The sequence below is a fragment of the Furipterus horrens genome, unplaced genomic scaffold, assembly GCF_987537825.1.
Source record: "Furipterus horrens unplaced genomic scaffold, mFurHor1.1.pri manual_scaffold_7, whole genome shotgun sequence".
Classification (NCBI taxonomy): Eukaryota; Metazoa; Chordata; class Mammalia; order Chiroptera; family Furipteridae; genus Furipterus; species Furipterus horrens.
Genome location: NW_028327177.1, coordinates 133124544 through 133142685, shown reverse-complemented (window position 1 = coordinate 133142685; position 18142 = coordinate 133124544). Strand labels below are relative to the sequence as shown.

The window sequence follows — 18142 nt, the reverse complement described above, 5'->3', positions numbered from 1 at the left end:
CTGTAAACTTGAAAGCAGTTTTTTAAATTTGCACATTGATAATATTACACACATACACCCACACACATCCAGATGTTTCATCTGTTAAATTAACTTTAATGTTAAGGTCTATATTTGTTCTTTCCCTTCAAGTCTAGTTTTCTTCTCATTTTATCTAACGTATGAAAATATACTATAATCAACTAGTATGTTCCAGTATACTAGGTATTGATGTGTTTGTATTCGTAGATCTTTACTCTGGTTATATTACTTTTTGGTGAATGTAATCTATTGCCTTTTTAGAGTAGGTTACTAAGCTAGTTTTTGAATCCTAAATATTTTGGTTAATTATCAAAGTTTATATTTGTAAGAAGATTAACAAGCCTTTACAGAAATCTAGTCAGCAGCTTCAGAGTGACTTTAAAGGAGAAAAATTTTGAGATAATAAGTTTGTCATCTGTCTCCCTGGAGATAGATAGATAGATATAGATATATAAATACTTTGAGAAAAATCATACAGGGAGTTAAGTCAACAAAAGATTAGAAGTTGAATGTCTTTGAGGGCTTTGAAAATAATCTTCTCTCCCTCCCTTTTTAAAAATGCCTGTTTTTTTCTTTACTTTCCATTATAATGTTCATAGTTTGAAGTTTCATGCAGTTATTATCAAATATTTGTAAATTTGTATATGGCTTCAGGGAAACTTGATTATAGTAAATATATTAGTTTAACCTAATGATAAAACAATCCAAATTTGACCTAATTCAGGAGCCTTTAAAACAAATCTGCAAACAAAACAGAACAAAAACAAACAAAAAATTAAAGTAAGCTAGTAAGGAATTGTTTACACAGAATGTCTAAAGTAATGAGTGGGTTTTCTTTTTATAGAAATTATATCATTAAATACATTTAAGATATAACTAGAGCTCTCACAGTATTTTATTAATTATGATAATTATGAAAAATTTGTTACTATGAGAAAAAGAATAAAGCTCTCAATATTAAAAGAAATCAGTGTGTGAACTTAAATATTAATAAAAATCTTAGCCCTGGGCACTGTGGCTCACTGGTTGGGCATCATCCCACAAAGCACAAGATTTCTGGGTTATGAGTTAGGTCCCTGGTTCAAGTGCACAGCCAATCGATATTTCTCTTTCACATTGATGTTTCTCACCCTCACTCCCTTCCTCTCCCTCTCTAAAAAATGAGAAAGAACAACATAATCAATAAAACACACGCACACACACACAGACACAAAGAAATTAAAGAGAATCTTAAGAAATTTTAAAAAAGAAAGTATTTAAAAAATAAAATAAAATAAAAATTTTATACTGGAGGAGATTCTAGTGCTTTACTGTGTGTGAGTATACATTCAGCACATTTTAAATATGTCGTCTTTCCTGGAAATATGTCTGAAACTCACTAATAACATTGTTTAAAAGGAATGTACTTGAGATTAGTTTAATTTTTTCTTTTCCTAGATAATATTGAGAGTTCTAAGTTTTATTAGATTATTTGCTGAATTATTATTATTATTATATTAAACTGAATATGTAGCCACTTTTAATTCTCTGTAAAAATAAACGTTAAGGCCTAAAACACTGACCTACATTGTATTGGGGTTTGCTTAAAATTTTGGGGTTTTGGTGTTTCTCTGCCTGTCTTTTTTTTTTTTTTAATGTTTTTTCTTATGAGCCATGTTTTAAAATGTCTAACACCTTGGGCCCTTGTGTTTGATGTGTGAACATTAGCAGGAGCTGGATGTGAAGCAGATATGGTTTTATGCCGCATTCTTAGGCCTTTGGTGTGTCCTTTTGTCCAGAAGTTAACTTTCAGGAGCCACCTTCCTGAAAGGTGGCCTGCCAGGAGCTGTTCGGGCTGGAAATGGCATCAGTGCTATAAACATTGTGCATAAAAATGAAAAGAGCTAGAAAAATAAAAAATTGTGAAAGTTTAAGACCGTGAATGGTTGGTTTGGGGAGGGAGGAATTAAATCAAAGCTCTGGGGTTAGAATTGAAACAGTCTTTCGCTTTAAAAAACAATCTGACTTAAAAAAAAATGTTTATAGTTGCTTGGTCACTGCTTTATATGCTGAAATACAAGAAGACTATAAGATAGACATCCAAAATTAGAAAATGAGGTGACCTTGAATGAGAGCAGGAGGGATAGTTGGTATTGCTCACTGGTGGAGATTTTTACTGTTTTATGTATTAGTTCCCCGTTATATGTCAATGGCCTCAGTATAACTCTAATGAATTCAATTTTAATATGGTTGCAATTTGTGTTTTGTCATTTACTACTACACTGTTTAATTCCGTGAAGAACCCGTCGAAGGACATAACTGGGACACATTGGAGCAGAGCCAGTACACCCAGAAGGAAAGACATCATGGTGTGTAGTCCAGAAAAATGTGCAGTGTCAGATTGTGCGTTCACTGTTGACTCTCAGAGTTCTGGGGACTCGAGGAGTAGGGATATTCTGATAGAAACGGACACTTACTGAACTTTCTTTCTACAACCTGTTTGCTCTGCTTTTTTAAAAAATTTCTCTTTCTTTCCAAAATGAAAACCTTCAGTTCTCAAGTTAAAAACCATTTTTTTGATAAATTATTATAGTAGATTTGAAAGCGTTTTTGAGATCTTCATGTTTTCAGTTTTCTCTTATTTGTGAATTATTATGTTTTTAAACAACATAAATACCAGATGTCACTTTTTAAGGTTTTTTTTTTTTTTTTAACCCAATTTTTCTAATAGTAACCGGAGTGTCCAGGTTATCGATTTCCCTACCAGATACATTCAGCTGAACTGTGTATTATATTTTGGGAAGGGAAAATTGAAATAGGTTGATTTCAGTTCAGCTTGTTAAATCCTGTATTGGGAAATGTCATTGATGCTACAGAGAGAATAAGAAGAAATAAGACTTGACTCTTCTCTTCAGTGAACTTATCTGGTTGGGAGGATGGAATAGTTTATATGCTAGAATGTGTGGCTTGAGTAATACATTGTTTTGGTCATGGTATTTTTTAAAACAAAAGGAATATTTTGTTAACTGAGAAGAGAAATAAATGAAATTTCTTTTGAAAAAGAACTTTATTTTCAGGAAAATGCTACTCACCATAAAGTGACACTGTACCATTGTACACATTTACTAAATGCAACCACCTCTAGACATTTTAGAAAATTTTGGATAAAATTTTCATACATGTAATAACATGCTTGCTTTTTCTGTTAGTTTCAGGATAATATAAGAAAAGCATGGAAATGCAGATATTTTGTTCTACTTTTTGGTATTTATTACAATAACATTTTCACTGAGTTTATACCAGCAGTGAAATTGTATCACTTAGCCTTATACTATTGAAATATATTTTGGGGCATTTTTCAGTATCTTTTGTAAATGATCATGTCATTAGGCATAAAGAGGAGGGCTTTGGTTTTGTTCGAAGTCTTATTGTAATTATTAGAACTAGAATTTACAATTTCATCTTATACTGTATTTTAAACTTTTAAAATTTGTAACCTTTAAAACAAGAAATACATTTTACACCGTAATCCAGTATACACATGTGGATATGTGCCTGTGTGTTTATATATTATATAAATATACACATTATTATTGAAAGAAAAATCTTACAAAATAATATTTATTCTTACTGTGCATGAAGAACTCTGTTTTCTATTTCATTTTTTAAAAGTGCTGCTTCAGTCCATAAATTGATTTCTTGACCTACTAATTAGTTCCAGCCTACACTTAGGAAAACGTTACTTTAGATTAGGTTTTGAATTTTATTTTCTAAAATCCTCACTGGGTATAAGAGTTGCAAAAGTAAGATATATTTACCAAAGTATACCTGAGGAACTTACTCATTGCTTTTGTTTTTTTATACTTTGCTCTTCTGTGTAAGATTGCTTTAAAAATATAAACTAGAATGCTAAAAAGAAAAGAAAAGAAAGGAAGAATGGTAGGAAACCACAAATCTCAGTAGTTACATTTAATTTAGTTTCTTGGATTTGAAATGTGGTGGTACTCACATTATCTTATTTTCTTAAAGACCCTACGTGAAATGCGGTTTTCTGATCTTATAAATTTTACATCTTTTTCTTTGACTTATATTTAATGCCACAATTATATATATACTGTGTACTCCACACTGTACACTGACCAACTTTCTAGTTTGGTTGAGCATTTTTAATAGGGAACGTCCTTGAGAAGGGAAGTTTTTCAGGTGTGTGTCCATGAGCAGCAGATCCAAAGGAGTTCCCCCTTGATGCTGCCATTGAAGTTTCTGTGTTTGATTAGTTGTGTGCTCTTGCCTCACTGCCTGTCCATGCGTTGCTTTTGTCTTGTTCAAAGGATGGGAAATGATGTTAACAGTCACAATAGTAAAAAGCAAAACATCTTTTGACTTCAGATCGCTAATTCCTGCATTTAAAGCCTTCCTTAGGGTGTTTTGTGCCATAGTGCTGCACTGATATGGAATCATCTCATCACTACCGATTGTGAACTCTGTATGTGAAAGAGAACATGCAATTTTACATATAGTTTAGCAATAACGTACACTAGGAAAGAGGGGGGTGAAGAATAGTCTTTAATTCACATTTAATAGCCTTTATGTTTAATAATTTTGGGCTTTTAAAATAGTGCTGGATTTTTAACAACTGCAAATGTTGCTTTTTCCCCCCTCTTTATATTTCTGATTTTGGAAATACAACCAACTTCCATCTTTTTCTGAAATCCAGTATGACCCTCTCAAGGATAGATCGTCAAGACTTCCATCATTAGTATGTAGTGCATGACTTTTTGTTAAATGTAGTTTTACTTTTTAAACACCTGATGGTGCTAATCATAGATTATGACTAACTTTCATAGTTTTGTGTTGATGTTTTGGGGAAAACATATTACTAACAAAGCAAAAACTCTTGTTTTGCAATTGTGGCATAATTAACACTTGAATAATTTTTTCTTTTAGTATTTTAGGATCAGATAAAAATTATTTGCTTCCCTTTTCAGGACTAAGATTGGTAGTAACATATTTTCTTAAAATGTTGAACCAAGCTGACATCCACTCATTGCCCTAGAAGACATGTTTCTGGCAGGGTTTGATGCTCACTGAACTATGGCAACACAGGCTTCAGCGTGTTTAATGTTGGGTATCACAGGCCAGCAGGTGTGAAGTTGCTAAACAGAATACCCAGCAGTGACAGCAGAGTCCTGAAACATCAGTTCTGTCCCCTCATTTTTGCTTGATTTGGTTTGATTTTTATGGCATGCCATTTTAGCCAAGGAAGTTAAGCTGTAGATGTTTTTCTTGGGTTAATATTGTGTCAGTGGATCATCTGAGTTTCTAGACATATAAGACATGTCTTAAAATGTCCAGGGTAATATGTAAAAGGAAAGATGCTGATTCAAAAAAGAGAAATGACTGTATAATTATCAATTCAGGATTTAGCTGTGCGGGCCAATAGGCTTGCCTAGAGCAGACTGTTGCTAGGACACTTGTAGCTGCACCCCCTCATTTCAGGTGAGCAGTGCTCACCTAGATTGCCTTTCTCGTCTGTCAGTTCACCTGGTTGGTACCATTGCTGTCCTTTATCTCGGCATACACACTGGACTCTTTTCTCCTAGGAGAAGTTACGTGTTGAGACAGTGCTGTCTTCAAAGGACTCATAAGGTTATTGCCTAATAATGCTGCTGCTACGCAGGACGGCCATACCTTCTGGCTCTTTACTCCTGAGCAGTCCTTGCTGTGGGGTCCACTCACTGGGGTTAAGAGCACTGTCTGGGGCAATGCAGCATCATGTTCTTTGTTCTCTCAGTCTTGTTGTGTTGGTCCAAAGAAGGATTCTTGTCACCCATACCTTTGTAAAGAAGATGGTGGGACTCCAGTGAGGCAGGTTGAAGGTCCTCACAAATACCCTGCCTGGCTCTGTGTCCCAATTAGGTTTTTGTTTTTTGTGTAGCAGACTAGGCACTGGGCTGGATGGCATGAGGGTGGGTGAGGAGAAATGCAGTTGTGTGAAGAGGTGGTATATCTTAGCCAGTCATGCGCAGCGAATCATTTACTAACAGATGGGATTAGATTGCATGTAAATTACTCTGCATTTCATATGGACCTCGCTGTCTGTAATTTTTAACATTATTTTTCAAACTTCACTGTATGATCATTAATCTTCAAATATTTAACTTCAAAAATTTACTTCCAGAATCATTCTTACAGTTACTCTCATGGAACGAAGAAGAGATCTTCTGGTTCTCATAAAGACCCACTGGTTAGTTCTGTTGTGTCTCCTATCACAGCATGTGCTGCTGTAAAATTCATTGGTTACCTTTAGGGAACTTAAGAATTACAACTGCTTTGGTGTGCTCTTAGGCATTATTGAAATTTGATAATATACTAAAACGTGATTTATCAGAACCATGCTTAAAAATAAAATTGTTTTTATTTACAAGAGTTAATACCAAGTTAACATATATAAACCCCAGGGTCTAGAGTTAGGAAGGTGTCACAAGAAGGTCATTAACAGTGTATTTTTATTCATGGTCTGTCCTTTGGAATATACCTCAGAAAGAAGTTTAGTGAGATTCTTTTCCTTATTTTAGAAATTTAAATTGATTTAGTTGTGGTTTTATAGGCAGTACCAAACTCACAGATCGGTTTCATTCTGAAAGTTTGTTAATAGCTCAGATTTTGGGAACTTGGCGTGAATTTTCTGTTAGAAATGATAAGGCCCATGATGGCAGACACTCCATGCCATCTTGCAGAAAACTCTTTAACTTATAATTAAATTGCAGAACTAGTAGTGCTTTCCATTCCAGCCCCCTTGCCAAACAACATTTCTACGGAGGGGGAGAGTGTGTCCCGAATGCCCATTTTGAATGCTAGGGGTACCTCTTTCCTGTTAGGCTGCCACAGGCCTGGCAGAGCAAGTATAGTTTCACCTCCCCGCCCTGACCATTGCTGGGTGGAGAGGTCAGGACCTGACTGGTAGAAAGGAGGAGGGGGGTGGGAGGAGAGACTAATGGAGAGGACATTAGTGAGAAGCCCTGGAGGGTTGAGTATTGGGAGCTCTGGGGAGAGGTGAGTCTGGTGCCTCCTGAGGGTGTGTGTGCTACAGGAAGGCAGGGCCTGGAGTGGCAGGGAAGGGTGTCCCTGGTTCCGTGGTCTGCAGTGCAGTGGAGAAGGAGTCCTTTTGTAAGGGATCACCTAAATTTCCTTAACCTTGGGTTAAAAAAAATAAAAAAATGGATGAAGAAGTTAGAAAGGGAATTTCCCCCCTTCAAGTTACCACAATACAATTTTAATTACTGTTTTGTGCAGTGTATTGAAAATGAACCGCCATAGATGTTTTAGACCAAACCAGATTTAGTGTGCTCTCTCTCTCTCTCTCTCTGGTAATTTAATTCAATCAGTTTATTTTGATAAATAATGGGACTAGGAAAAGGTTGGAAAAAATGACTGTTTAGTAATATCTGTGGCATTGCCAAATGGATTATAAAAGTGGTAATTATTCGGTTGTCCTGGCTTTTCAAGGACATTTCTAAGTATGACATGAGACTAAATCGTTTGCTATTTCCATTTTGCCTGAGGGTGTGTACTCTTGTTTTTAAAGTGAAAATTAGTAAGTATTGTACTTGGTTTGCAAACAGTTAACCCTAAAGTTGTTGTTCTGGAGATAAAGGGGTTTGGCAATATCAGATTTTGCCTTTGTGTGTTGTTAAATTAACAACATTTAACTTAAAAAAATGGGCTTAATTTGGTTTTCGCAGAGTGGCCTCTACTTTGACCAGAGAAACTATAGCAGTCTTAGGCACAGCAAACCCAGCTCTGCCTACTACTCTCGGGTTTGTCTCAAGTTTTTTGGCTTCATGTGTTTATCCAACTTTAACACACTTCTAATCTCCTATTTTGCATTTTGATTAGTTAAAACTAACCTATGAATGGCCGTGTGTATGATACTGGTTTGTGGTAGCTGAATTCACATAGCCTGTTTGAGTGTAAATTTAAACAGCAGGAACTATTGAATCACCATGTTTGTAAATGAGTACCCGTTTTTTTCTAATAAAAACTATTTAACATACAAAAAGTTCAAAGACTTGCATAGAACCACCCCATAACTACCATTTAGATTCCACAGTTAACATTTTACTCTGTTTCCTTTATCATGTAATTATCTGACTGTATGTCCATCCAGCCATCAATTTATGTTTTGGGGGGATGCATTTCAGAATAAGTTGTAGCCATCAGTACACATCATGCGGATGCCCTTTTATTAAAAGCTTTCATGTGCAAATTGACAGTGTAAGTGGGATGAGAAAAACGTAATTATTTGTTCAGTGTTAGAATCCTTGTTTTTTTTTTTCAAGGCATTTGGCACATGATATGTTTACAACACATTAAATATGTGGCACACTGCATTTAGAATGATTCTGTTGTCAAACCCTGCACACACAACTCAGATACTCTTATTTTCTTGTCTGATTAGGCTTGGTAAAAAAGAACTGAAAATTGTATCTTCAAATGACAGTAAGAAAAGAAATATTTAATTCCGTTCTTAAAACATGCTGTGCCTTGGTAGTGCATGGATTTATTGTGACCAGTACAATTATCTGATTAAACTAAGGCACTTTGTCCATGACTTGTTTTGAAATACAGGTTTTTCTAATCTTTTCCGACTCTTGGAAAAGAGTGTTTATAGTAATAACTCAGAGCTCATTTTTCAGGTTCCCCAAGGCCATTTGGAGTGTGTCATGAGATCATTGAAAATATCACAGGAGCTGCTGGTGACTGCATTGCGGCCACCACACGTCCTGTGCCATGACCCTCTTTCCCTGGGTCTTCTCAGGTCGCTGTCTCATCTCCCAACATGAACGTTCAAAGACCAACAGGACTCACATGCAGTCATAGAAAACTCTTCCCAGTGTTTTTCTTTCTTACCCCTTAAAATTGGTATTTAAAAAGGTTTCTAACGATGAAGTTTTTCTCACAGTGCATTACTTACACCTTAAGCACTCACGAGTTGCTAATGAATTATAGTGTGAAATAAACATGTTTTCTGCTTTCATGACAAAGACCAATTCATTCTCTCCCTCTCCCTCTCTCTCCCCACTCCCCTTAATTATTTTGTTTCATTTTGTTTTCGTTTCTTTACAGTCTTCTTCCCTGTGCAGTGATCCTCTGGCGACATCTAAGAGTACCAGGGTTAGTACTTTCTGAGGAGTATGTTGCCTTCAAAGCTACCAGTTGTTCTTCTTTGGGTTAAATCATGTGCTTTTTTCATAGGCCTCTCTTACTGCAAATTCTGGTGTGCTGAGAAGTGCCAGTCTGGTTTGTATTTTCCTCTTCCAGCGTGTCTACTCCTGGCAGGGCCGCTGTCATGGTGCCGGCTCTGGCTTGATAGCTTTCCTCCAAAGTAGTCGAGGACCCATGGCTTTCATGCTATGTGCACTGCAGAATGTGCTGCTTGTGCTTGAAATACAAAACTTTACGGGGGGGTCAAAAATCAGCATATTTTCTTCACAGTGGTAGATACTGCTGGTTTTGGTAGGCTCTTGCTTAGAATTCGTTTCCTGTCGAGAAGATAGGTTTGCATGGGTCCCACTATTCTTGCCTACTTTTGTCCGATGGCTGCCCGTGCTTGGGATGTCATTATTTTTCTTTGAGACAGCTGTGGTCTTGGCCATGTTAATACTAGGCTCTAGTAAGGCAGAACAATAGCTCTTTGTAACATGCGAGCAAGGAGTTGGTGCTTTCAAGCTGTTGTTTATTGTGTTGTGGCCTGTTCTAGTGGACTGGGAACCTGAGGCTTTAAATTTTAATTTTATTGTGACATTGGGCAGAATGCTTTGTACCTCGCCTTCTCTGCTCTATTTGCTCTTCTGAGAGACTAAATTCATAAATGTTCTTTTAGTTTTATAACATGATGATTAAAGGAAATACTGTAACCAGTGTGCTTTTTAATGGAAATGTAGCTTGAAGTTTTAATGATGCATATAAATGAGTGTTATCACCTTCACAGTCTTCACCTTGGGAGGCTCTACACTTACACCGTTCTTCAAAACTTTTTTTGGGACTGAGTACTGCAGAGAAGTTAGGACATTTTAAAAATAACTTTGATGCTGAATCGATAAATGGCATTTTCTTTGTTCTCCAGGTGTCATTGTACGATGGTGGATTGTATAACCCTTATGGTTCTCGAACTGTAAGTCTCACCAGGGGAGGTGGTGAGGAGGAGGAGGAGGGCGATGTGTAGGTGGGCACAGTTTACTTACAAAGGAAAGGTCCTTTCATCCGACCCGTAATTACTCTACCAGCTGTGACCCATTAGCTAGCAACTGTGACTCTCACCCAGGCTGTGAGAAGGTGCCTGCTGGGAATCACGGCTTCAAGGATGAGGGATGGAAGTCGAGAAGCCTCTCCTTGTCCATTAGCTCCTCAGGAAGAAGATAGAGTAGTGCTTCTCAGCACCCTCTCCTCTCCTTCCTGCCATGGGCTGGGGTGTGAGGGGGGCGTGAGGTGGAATCGCAGACCGGGGAGTAAGTTACCTTAACACTGGGAGCCAGGAGCTGTTTAGGTCACTAAGATATTCCCAGCAGGACAAGGATGATAGCTATTATAAAACCTTTCTTCTTGGAAACTTTATAGCCGTCTGAATACAGTTATTACTCATCAAGAACAAGTTCAGCCCGAAGCAGTCCTGTGGTGAGCTGTTTGCATGCTTTGTAGGAACCTTTGGTTGTTCCATTAATCTGCACTCACGGTTTAGAACATGGAGGATGTGGTGTGTTTCACTCTCGTGCATGGATGATCGTTTCCCTTCAGTCCACAAACTCGAGTACTAATTTGTCTTAATTGGTGGTTTCTGTATGAATGCGACTTAGCATGTAATTGCCTAAACGAGGCTGCAGTCAGTGTCATTAGTGTTTTTTAAAATTTATATTTGTTATTTATGTGCAACTGCTTGTCTCCAGCGGTCGTAGTTCAGTGTCTGAGTTGGCTGCCCTTTGTTTCTCCTTGCCATCTCTGTGCCCTGCTTTGAGCCATTTCCCTGTCTCGTCAGCGCTTTAATCAGTGGTGTGGGAGAAGAACTAAGCCAGTCAACTTCTAAAAATTGTTCCTTAAGAGACAAAACTGCGACAAGTCTAATTACCTAATCTTTCTGGAGTATTAAGTTTTAAAATATTTATAAAAGTAATATTAGCTTAAGGAAAGTTCAAAGTAAAAGTTTCCTGACCTTCCCCCCCTCCATTTCCATTCCTCAGATGCAACCCCTATACTTGTATACCGTTCAGAGATATTTTATGCATGTATGAGTATACTTTATTTGACATGTATATGGACTCGTACATACTGCTCCTCATTTGTTTACTTAAATTATCTTTTTGTATTAATACATAAAGACTTGTTTCATTCTTTTTTTGACATTTAAAAAGATTTTTAAAAAGTAAACCATGTTGCTTACTTTTTCCACTGAATGCCTGTTAGTTGTATGTCAGTACATTCTTTTAAATGGTGATATATTATTCCATTAATGCACGGGCTGTACATTTTAAAAATCACTTTCCTAATGATGGACATTCAGGCTGTCAGATTATTGCTACTACAGACATTGTACAGGTGTGTTTTGTATACTTCAATGAGTAGATCTGCGAGGTAAATTGCTAATCATGAAATGGGGGAGATCAAGAGTATATACATTTAACTCATGATGTATATTACTATATTGCATACCAGAAGGACTGTACCAATTCATAATTCCAATAGCAAATTATGACTTTAGGAGCTACCTTATTATTCTTGACCATATCAAAATTGAAGAAATTATTAAAGCAGTTTATTAATGGTCAACATAAGTTACTTTGTTCAGTGGAAGAGGTGAGCTCTATGGGCTTTTACGTATGTATTTGGCTCAGTCCTCCTGCCATTTCCAAGTGGCACTTCTCAAGAATTCCAACTCCTATACTGACAAAAAACTACTCAGGATGTTTAAGAAGATAAAAGCTCTTTCACCTAAGAAGGAACTGTACTTTTAACCCACCTTCTAATAAAATTCCACTTGGCAGTTCTTGGGCCTGGTAGCACTTTTTATGTCCCAGGTGTGATGGCCTCTTATAAACAAACTTACTGTAATATGTTTTCAATCAAGTGTAGAATCTTGTCCTTGTGTGCTGGCTATGCTGTTTCATTTGCAAATTGGGTTCAGGGTTATTATCTTAGTGATACCAGAATGGTTTCTTAGTGATGTCAGAATGGAGATAACCTATACAGACTGAAGATGAGTCTTGTACTGCTGGTGAACCTCGAAACAGGCAGAAAACTGCAGGGTGATGATAGAAATATCTCCACTCGTTGCATAGGAATGAATAAGGAAAATAAGAATCATCATTTCAGTGTAATACTGGTAGGAAATTCTGTCTTTGACTTATATTACTTCACTTTAAAATATTTTAAAAATTTTTCACACTAAAGCATTAAATGTATTTATTGACCCCTGATGGGATCCCAAAAGGCCTAGAGGTTTAAAAAGCATGAAAGCTGGCTTTTGCTGTTTACACATGTTCCCCTCCCCCTTCCTTTTCTTTAACTTAAATAGAAGACAAAGTGCTGTTTTATTTTTTGTGCTTTTTGGAAATACCTTTTGATTTTTAACAATGATTCACTGTAGCTTGAAACACCTTTCCTGTCTGAGGTGCACAGTACGTGGTGCCAGTACAGCACGCACAGAGTGTTTGCACGCTTCCCCAAGCCTCCCCGTGTCCTCACGGTCACGCAGCACGTGCAGTGAAATCGCATCTTTTTCATTCTGCTTTTGATATCTGTAGTTGATCGACGATGACACCGCAAGCATTGCGTCTTCTGGTCGTTCCAGTCGTGGGCGAAGGGAGAGTGTGGTGAGCGTGGTTTGCATGCAGACACGTACAATAAGTTTTAAAATTGCAACATTGTGGGATCACGTGAAATGTATGGGAAAGTGAAATCTGCATTTGGCAAAATGAGCATTTTCTTCAAATTTAGCATACATGAATAATTTGTTTTCAAAAACGCGTTTCTGACCGTACATATTCTCTGTGGCTGCATAAGCTTTCATTAATAACTTGGCTCTTCACACTTCTTACGTGCTAGTCATCGTGTATTTAAAAGATTTTCACTTTTTATTTTTTGTTTTATGCACATTTATGTGCACAGTTTACCAAAAGCAGAGTTTGTCAAGCAAAATTAATGCTTCCACATTGTATAAAACTCGTAACTATGGATTATAAGTCATGTTGCCATCAGTTGCTTCTTTGCTGTGTTTTTCAGTTTAATCATTCTTTGTATATCTTTTAAGACCTTTGAACTTTTTAAGAGCTTCTGATGGCACAATTTAAAAATTCTGGCCTTAGAATTCAGCTGGAGTAATAATTGCAGAGGCAACAAATTATTAAAATACAAATTATGTAATTTCAGGGTATTTTGATGAAGCTGGAAATTTTAAAGAGCTGATGACATTTTTACATTTTTTAGAATTTATTTGAAAAGTACATTGGTGAGGATGATGTGTCAGCTTACAGCTAGAAAAAAGAGCCCAATAACTAAGAGGCGATAATTTCTTTTAGAAAAATAGAAGTCCATTTAATATGAGTCATGTTTTGTGAAAGATTTTAAACTCGAAGTTTCATAGAGTAGGGAACACCAAGTGTTTGTGGGATTTGTTACCAAAGATCCGGTGATCTAATTAAAGGCAGTTTGTCCACTGACAAGCCAGTTAATGCTCATATTCAAAGCTGAAGCAGAAAGAAAAAGCCAGGATATTTGAAAGCACCTTAGAAAGCAATGGAGTGGAAAGGCAGGCATTTTATTATTTTTTTAATTTTTTATAATTTTTAAAATAATTGTTTTACTTTTTAAAATTTTCATTACAGTTGCCATACAATATTATATCAGTTTCAACTGTATAATATAGTGATTGGATATTTATATAATTTATGAAGTAATCACCCCGATAGTTCTAGTACCCATCTGACACCATACATCATTATTACAATATAATTAACTGTATTGCCTATGCTGTACTTTACATCCCCATGACTATTTTTATAACTGTCATTTTGTACTCCTTTAAAAAAATTTTTATTGATTGATTTTAGAGAGTAAGGGAGAGAGTAATATCAATTTATTCCACTTAGTTATACATTTATTGGTTGATTCTTGTATGTGCCCTGCCTGGGGACTGAACCCTCAACCTTGGCATATCGGAATGACACTAACCAACTGTGCTACCCATCCAGGGCCAATTTGTACTTCTTAATTGAAAGGCAGAGACTTTAAAATAATGGTGCTTGGCCTTGAACCACTTTTACAACTTATTTGTGTATTAGTGTCAATTTCTTTATTTTTACAATGGATGTTAATAACTATCTTTGTAGGTAGACTTAATGTATGGGTTAAATGAATTACTATATACAAAATAACTATCAAAGTTCTGAGACAGTAGGTACAAATAAAATATTAGGTATGTGTAAATCTAAGTTGTATAATTGTTACTGTGAATAAAAAATTATTGCTTGATTGTATTAGCCCTTAGCAAAACTTTATAGTTGTAAGCCTTCTTTGTCTCTGTGCATGGGCTTCCTTATTTCCTTCCTAGAAGGAAGAGTTTTTTAAGCAAGGTAATCAGACAGAGCTGAGGTAAGGAATAGCCAATGAGTGAGGTAAAAATATTATTAAGTGCTTATGAAGAACCTAGTATATGTAAGGCACTGTGTTAAGTACCGGGAATAATGCGGTAAGCCAGACCATATTTCGGATTTCCTGGAGCTTATATCCTAGTGAAAAAGAAATGGAAAATTAACTAGGAAAGCAAAGAACAAAAAGGAAGTAACTCTGGGACTGTGAGGAGGACAAGCAGGTGATAAGATGGGCAACATTGAGGAAGCGTGTCTGTGTCCCTGTGGACAGGGTGGTCAGAGAAGGGTTTTCTGAGAGAAGTGACCTTTGAGCTGAGACCTGAAGTGTCTTCAAGCCAGCTGCTGCTTTCTAGGCCAGCGCCAAAGTCAAAGGTGGGGAACGACTGGGTGTGTGCGCGGAACCAGAAGGGGGCGAGTGCACGTCTGTCGTTATTGTGATCTACAGTTCCTGGTCATGAGGAACCTGAAAAAGAGGGAACTGTGGAAATTGGGTAAAAGGGGCAGTAAATACCCTAGAAATCATTCTGCATTCAGTATGTACGTGCTTAACAGAGGTGATAGTTATAACGAATAGTAAATTTGTGAGATATAGTAGAGGCTTTAGGTAGCTATTATTCTAGAAACCTTACTAGTGAGGGTGATGCATGTCTTCAATGAAGGAGAGTTTGCCGGCCCTCGGGCATAAATGATGTCTGTGGAGCCCCAGCTGAGACGAGAGAGGCTATGTGAGGGAGCTGGGGTTCATTTAGGAAGCCCTGTACATTTATCATTTTATAATACTTGATCACACATCAAAAAACCTTCCCCTCCTATATGCCACTGTTCTTATTCTTTTCTTCTCTGTCAACTCCTAAAGCATCTCTTTTTTCTAACTGCAAGGTCTCTGCCGCTGATTATTTTAGCCGCTCCTACCGTAGGGGGAGCGTCGTCTCTGAGGTGGATGATGTCAGCGTCCCAGAGCTGGCCAGCGTGAGTGTATTGCATGGGGGGCGGTTCTCTTGTCTCAGGTGTGACTAATGGCTAACACATCATCCGCTTTAAAATTAGGAGCTTAATTTACTGCCTAGGAAATATTGATCTGAACACACTATCATAAAATGCAGTTATTTGTTTTGTTTGGAATGTATATAATGATATGTTCTGTTTAAAAAAAAACTTCCATGGAAATTTTCCCCCATAGACTCCATCAGCAGCTACAACAGTTATCAGTATTTTACCAATTTTGTTTCATCTGTGTCTTCCCCTTGTCCTCTTTCCCCCTAAATTATATTAAAGCAAATCCCATGCATCATGTCATTGCCCAATAAATAGTTCCATATGTCTCTGTACTGAACTTTTGAGATTTTTTTTTCACACTCACTATACCATTATCTTACCAAATGAAATTAAAAATAATTCCTTAAAACCACCTATTACTTAACCCATATTTAGATGTTCCCGGTAGGTCTTAAAATTTTTTCCCTTTTTGTTTTTGTGAATCTATAAAGTTCTGGGTGGACTTTGAAGTTGAGCAGTTAAATATACTACTTAGTAAAGTGTCACTGATTTATAGTAATGGGAGATTCTGAATAGATCTTAAACATTCGGATTATGGCATTGCTTTGAAGAAATGCCTGCCCATTGCTTTCACATCATCGTGGACTAAGTTTAGCAAAGACTGTCCAGTAGATGCCTTAAGGCATTTGTCTTAATGAAAGAACCCCACCAGCAGATCTCTACTTGCCCGATTTGTCTACCAGCCTTATTTTTTTGTGACGCCTCCTCTCGGTTGCTGGCATTAGTGTTTGCCCTTGGACAAATACTGTCCTGACTGTCAAGCACTTTGAAGCAGGTGAGAGGCAGTGCTTCTTCATAGGAAAGTTAGACAGTTTTTTAATGGAGAGATAATTATGTTTAGCACCTCACCGACTGTATTTAATAGCTATTTCTGAATGACTTCAATCCTAGAAAGTAATTTTGAGTGTGGCCCATAACTATTCTGGGTTGTTGGCTCTCACACCTGGCTGTGTAACAGTCGTGTCTCACCCTGCGTCAGGTGAAGGAAGGAATCTCCGCACACAGAATTAGAAGACTGGTTGCCAAGTCTATTTCCCCTGAAATAGTGCTGCTTTTATAATTTTCTTAGTACCCTGTTTTTCATAAACAATTACATTTAATTTGTTGTGTTTACTTTTTCTCTTAAAAACTTTGAATTCTAATAGCCTCTAATTAGTAATGTCTGAATTAGTGGTTATGTAGTCCTTACACATATTTCTTGGCAATTTATTTCAGTAACTACACAGAAGTGAAAAGGTTGATAATTAAAAAAAAAAAAAATCTCCCCTTGGCTCTACTAATTAAATATAACTACTTTTTTTCCAGGTAGTTATTTTATTTTTACATTTTTAAATAAAAATGTACATATTTAAGGTGTATAATGTGATGATTTGATATATGGACACACAATATACATAGCCTATATGTGTAGCAAATCATCATGCTGTGCACCTAGTCACGTAAGCAAAAGATCCTCTAAGGAGGCTGGCAGCTCTGGTCAACCCCCTGTTGTGTTACAGCATGTTAGTCAGTGACGTATTATGGATATTTTTCCATCATCACAACTAAGATGCTCTTTCTTCATTCAAAAAGGTTTAGTTTATTTTGGTTTTTATATTTTAAATAATTATCTGTGAACCTGTACCAGGTCGGGCAAAAGTAGGTTATAGTTGTGAGTACACAAAGAATAGTTTATTCTTGTATTATTATTTATTAATTATTGTGTTATTTTTTCATACAAACAACTGAAAACCTACTTTTCCCCCACCCTGTATAATATTCTTAATTTTGCCTCTTGGCAAAGCTTAAAATATTTTCGGATCCTCTAGATCCAAAAATATTTTCTCTATTATATTTTTTAAAGGGTATCGTATAATTCAGTTTATTGTAGACAAATAACAAATGGGCTTGATGCTGGTAAGCTCTGTTCCCCCATCCCCCAACACACACACTTTTTCAAAAGATAAGCTGGAAATTTGCATTTTAATGTCAAATATTCTGATTTTAAAACGCTGACCATAAATTCAAAAATTTAAAAGATACCTTCTAGCTTCTCCATTGTGGACCAGATATGTATATAGTCAGCTAATTTATAACTTCTGAACTAGGAGGTGCTGAAAAAGAGTGCCAGGCCCTGAATTATGCAGTATTTATGGTCACTTTAGCCCCTTGTCTCTTCTTCTTCATTGTTTTCCTTTCTGTTCTATAGGTCGGGCTAGATTAAAGGAAAAGATTGTAAATATGTTAATTTTAGTTTTACTGATTGTTAATAACTAGACCATTTCTGAATGGAATCCTAGGCCAGTTTTGCTTTAGGAGATTATTAAAATTAATTGTTCCCCTTTTGTGTTTGGAGAATCAGATCTTCAATTTGTTTGTTTTTTCCAAACAGAATTTTTGAATAGTATTATTAAGTCAGTATATGTAAATCAGAAGTTAACAAAGGATTATAATCTAATGACTAC

The 18142-nt window shown here is 36.5% G+C and overlaps 1 protein-coding gene across 15 annotated transcripts in view; it reads left to right on the top strand.

Annotated features, from left to right (window-relative positions):
• LRRFIP2 (LRR binding FLII interacting protein 2) overlaps positions 1–18142 on the top strand; it is a 94992-nt gene that overhangs the window by 39572 nt on the left and 37278 nt on the right. For 13 of the 15 annotated variants that reach the window (XM_090284492.1, XM_090284493.1, XM_090284487.1 and 10 more), the window contains 8 exons: positions 2301–2369; positions 4718–4759; positions 6182–6247; positions 7746–7820; positions 9130–9177; positions 9259–9303; positions 10130–10177; positions 10621–10677. In XM_090284492.1, coding sequence (XP_090140618.1) covers positions 2301–2369; positions 4718–4759; positions 6182–6247; positions 7746–7820; positions 9130–9177; positions 9259–9303; positions 10130–10177; positions 10621–10677 — 450 coding nt within the window. Of the gene's footprint in view, positions 1–2300; positions 2370–4717; positions 4760–6181; positions 6248–7745; positions 7821–9129; positions 9178–9258; positions 9304–10129; positions 10178–10620; positions 10678–12797; positions 12867–15521; positions 15612–18142 lie in introns of all 15 variants that reach the window. The other 2 variants (XM_090284495.1, XM_090284486.1) reach the window with 2 other exon arrangements.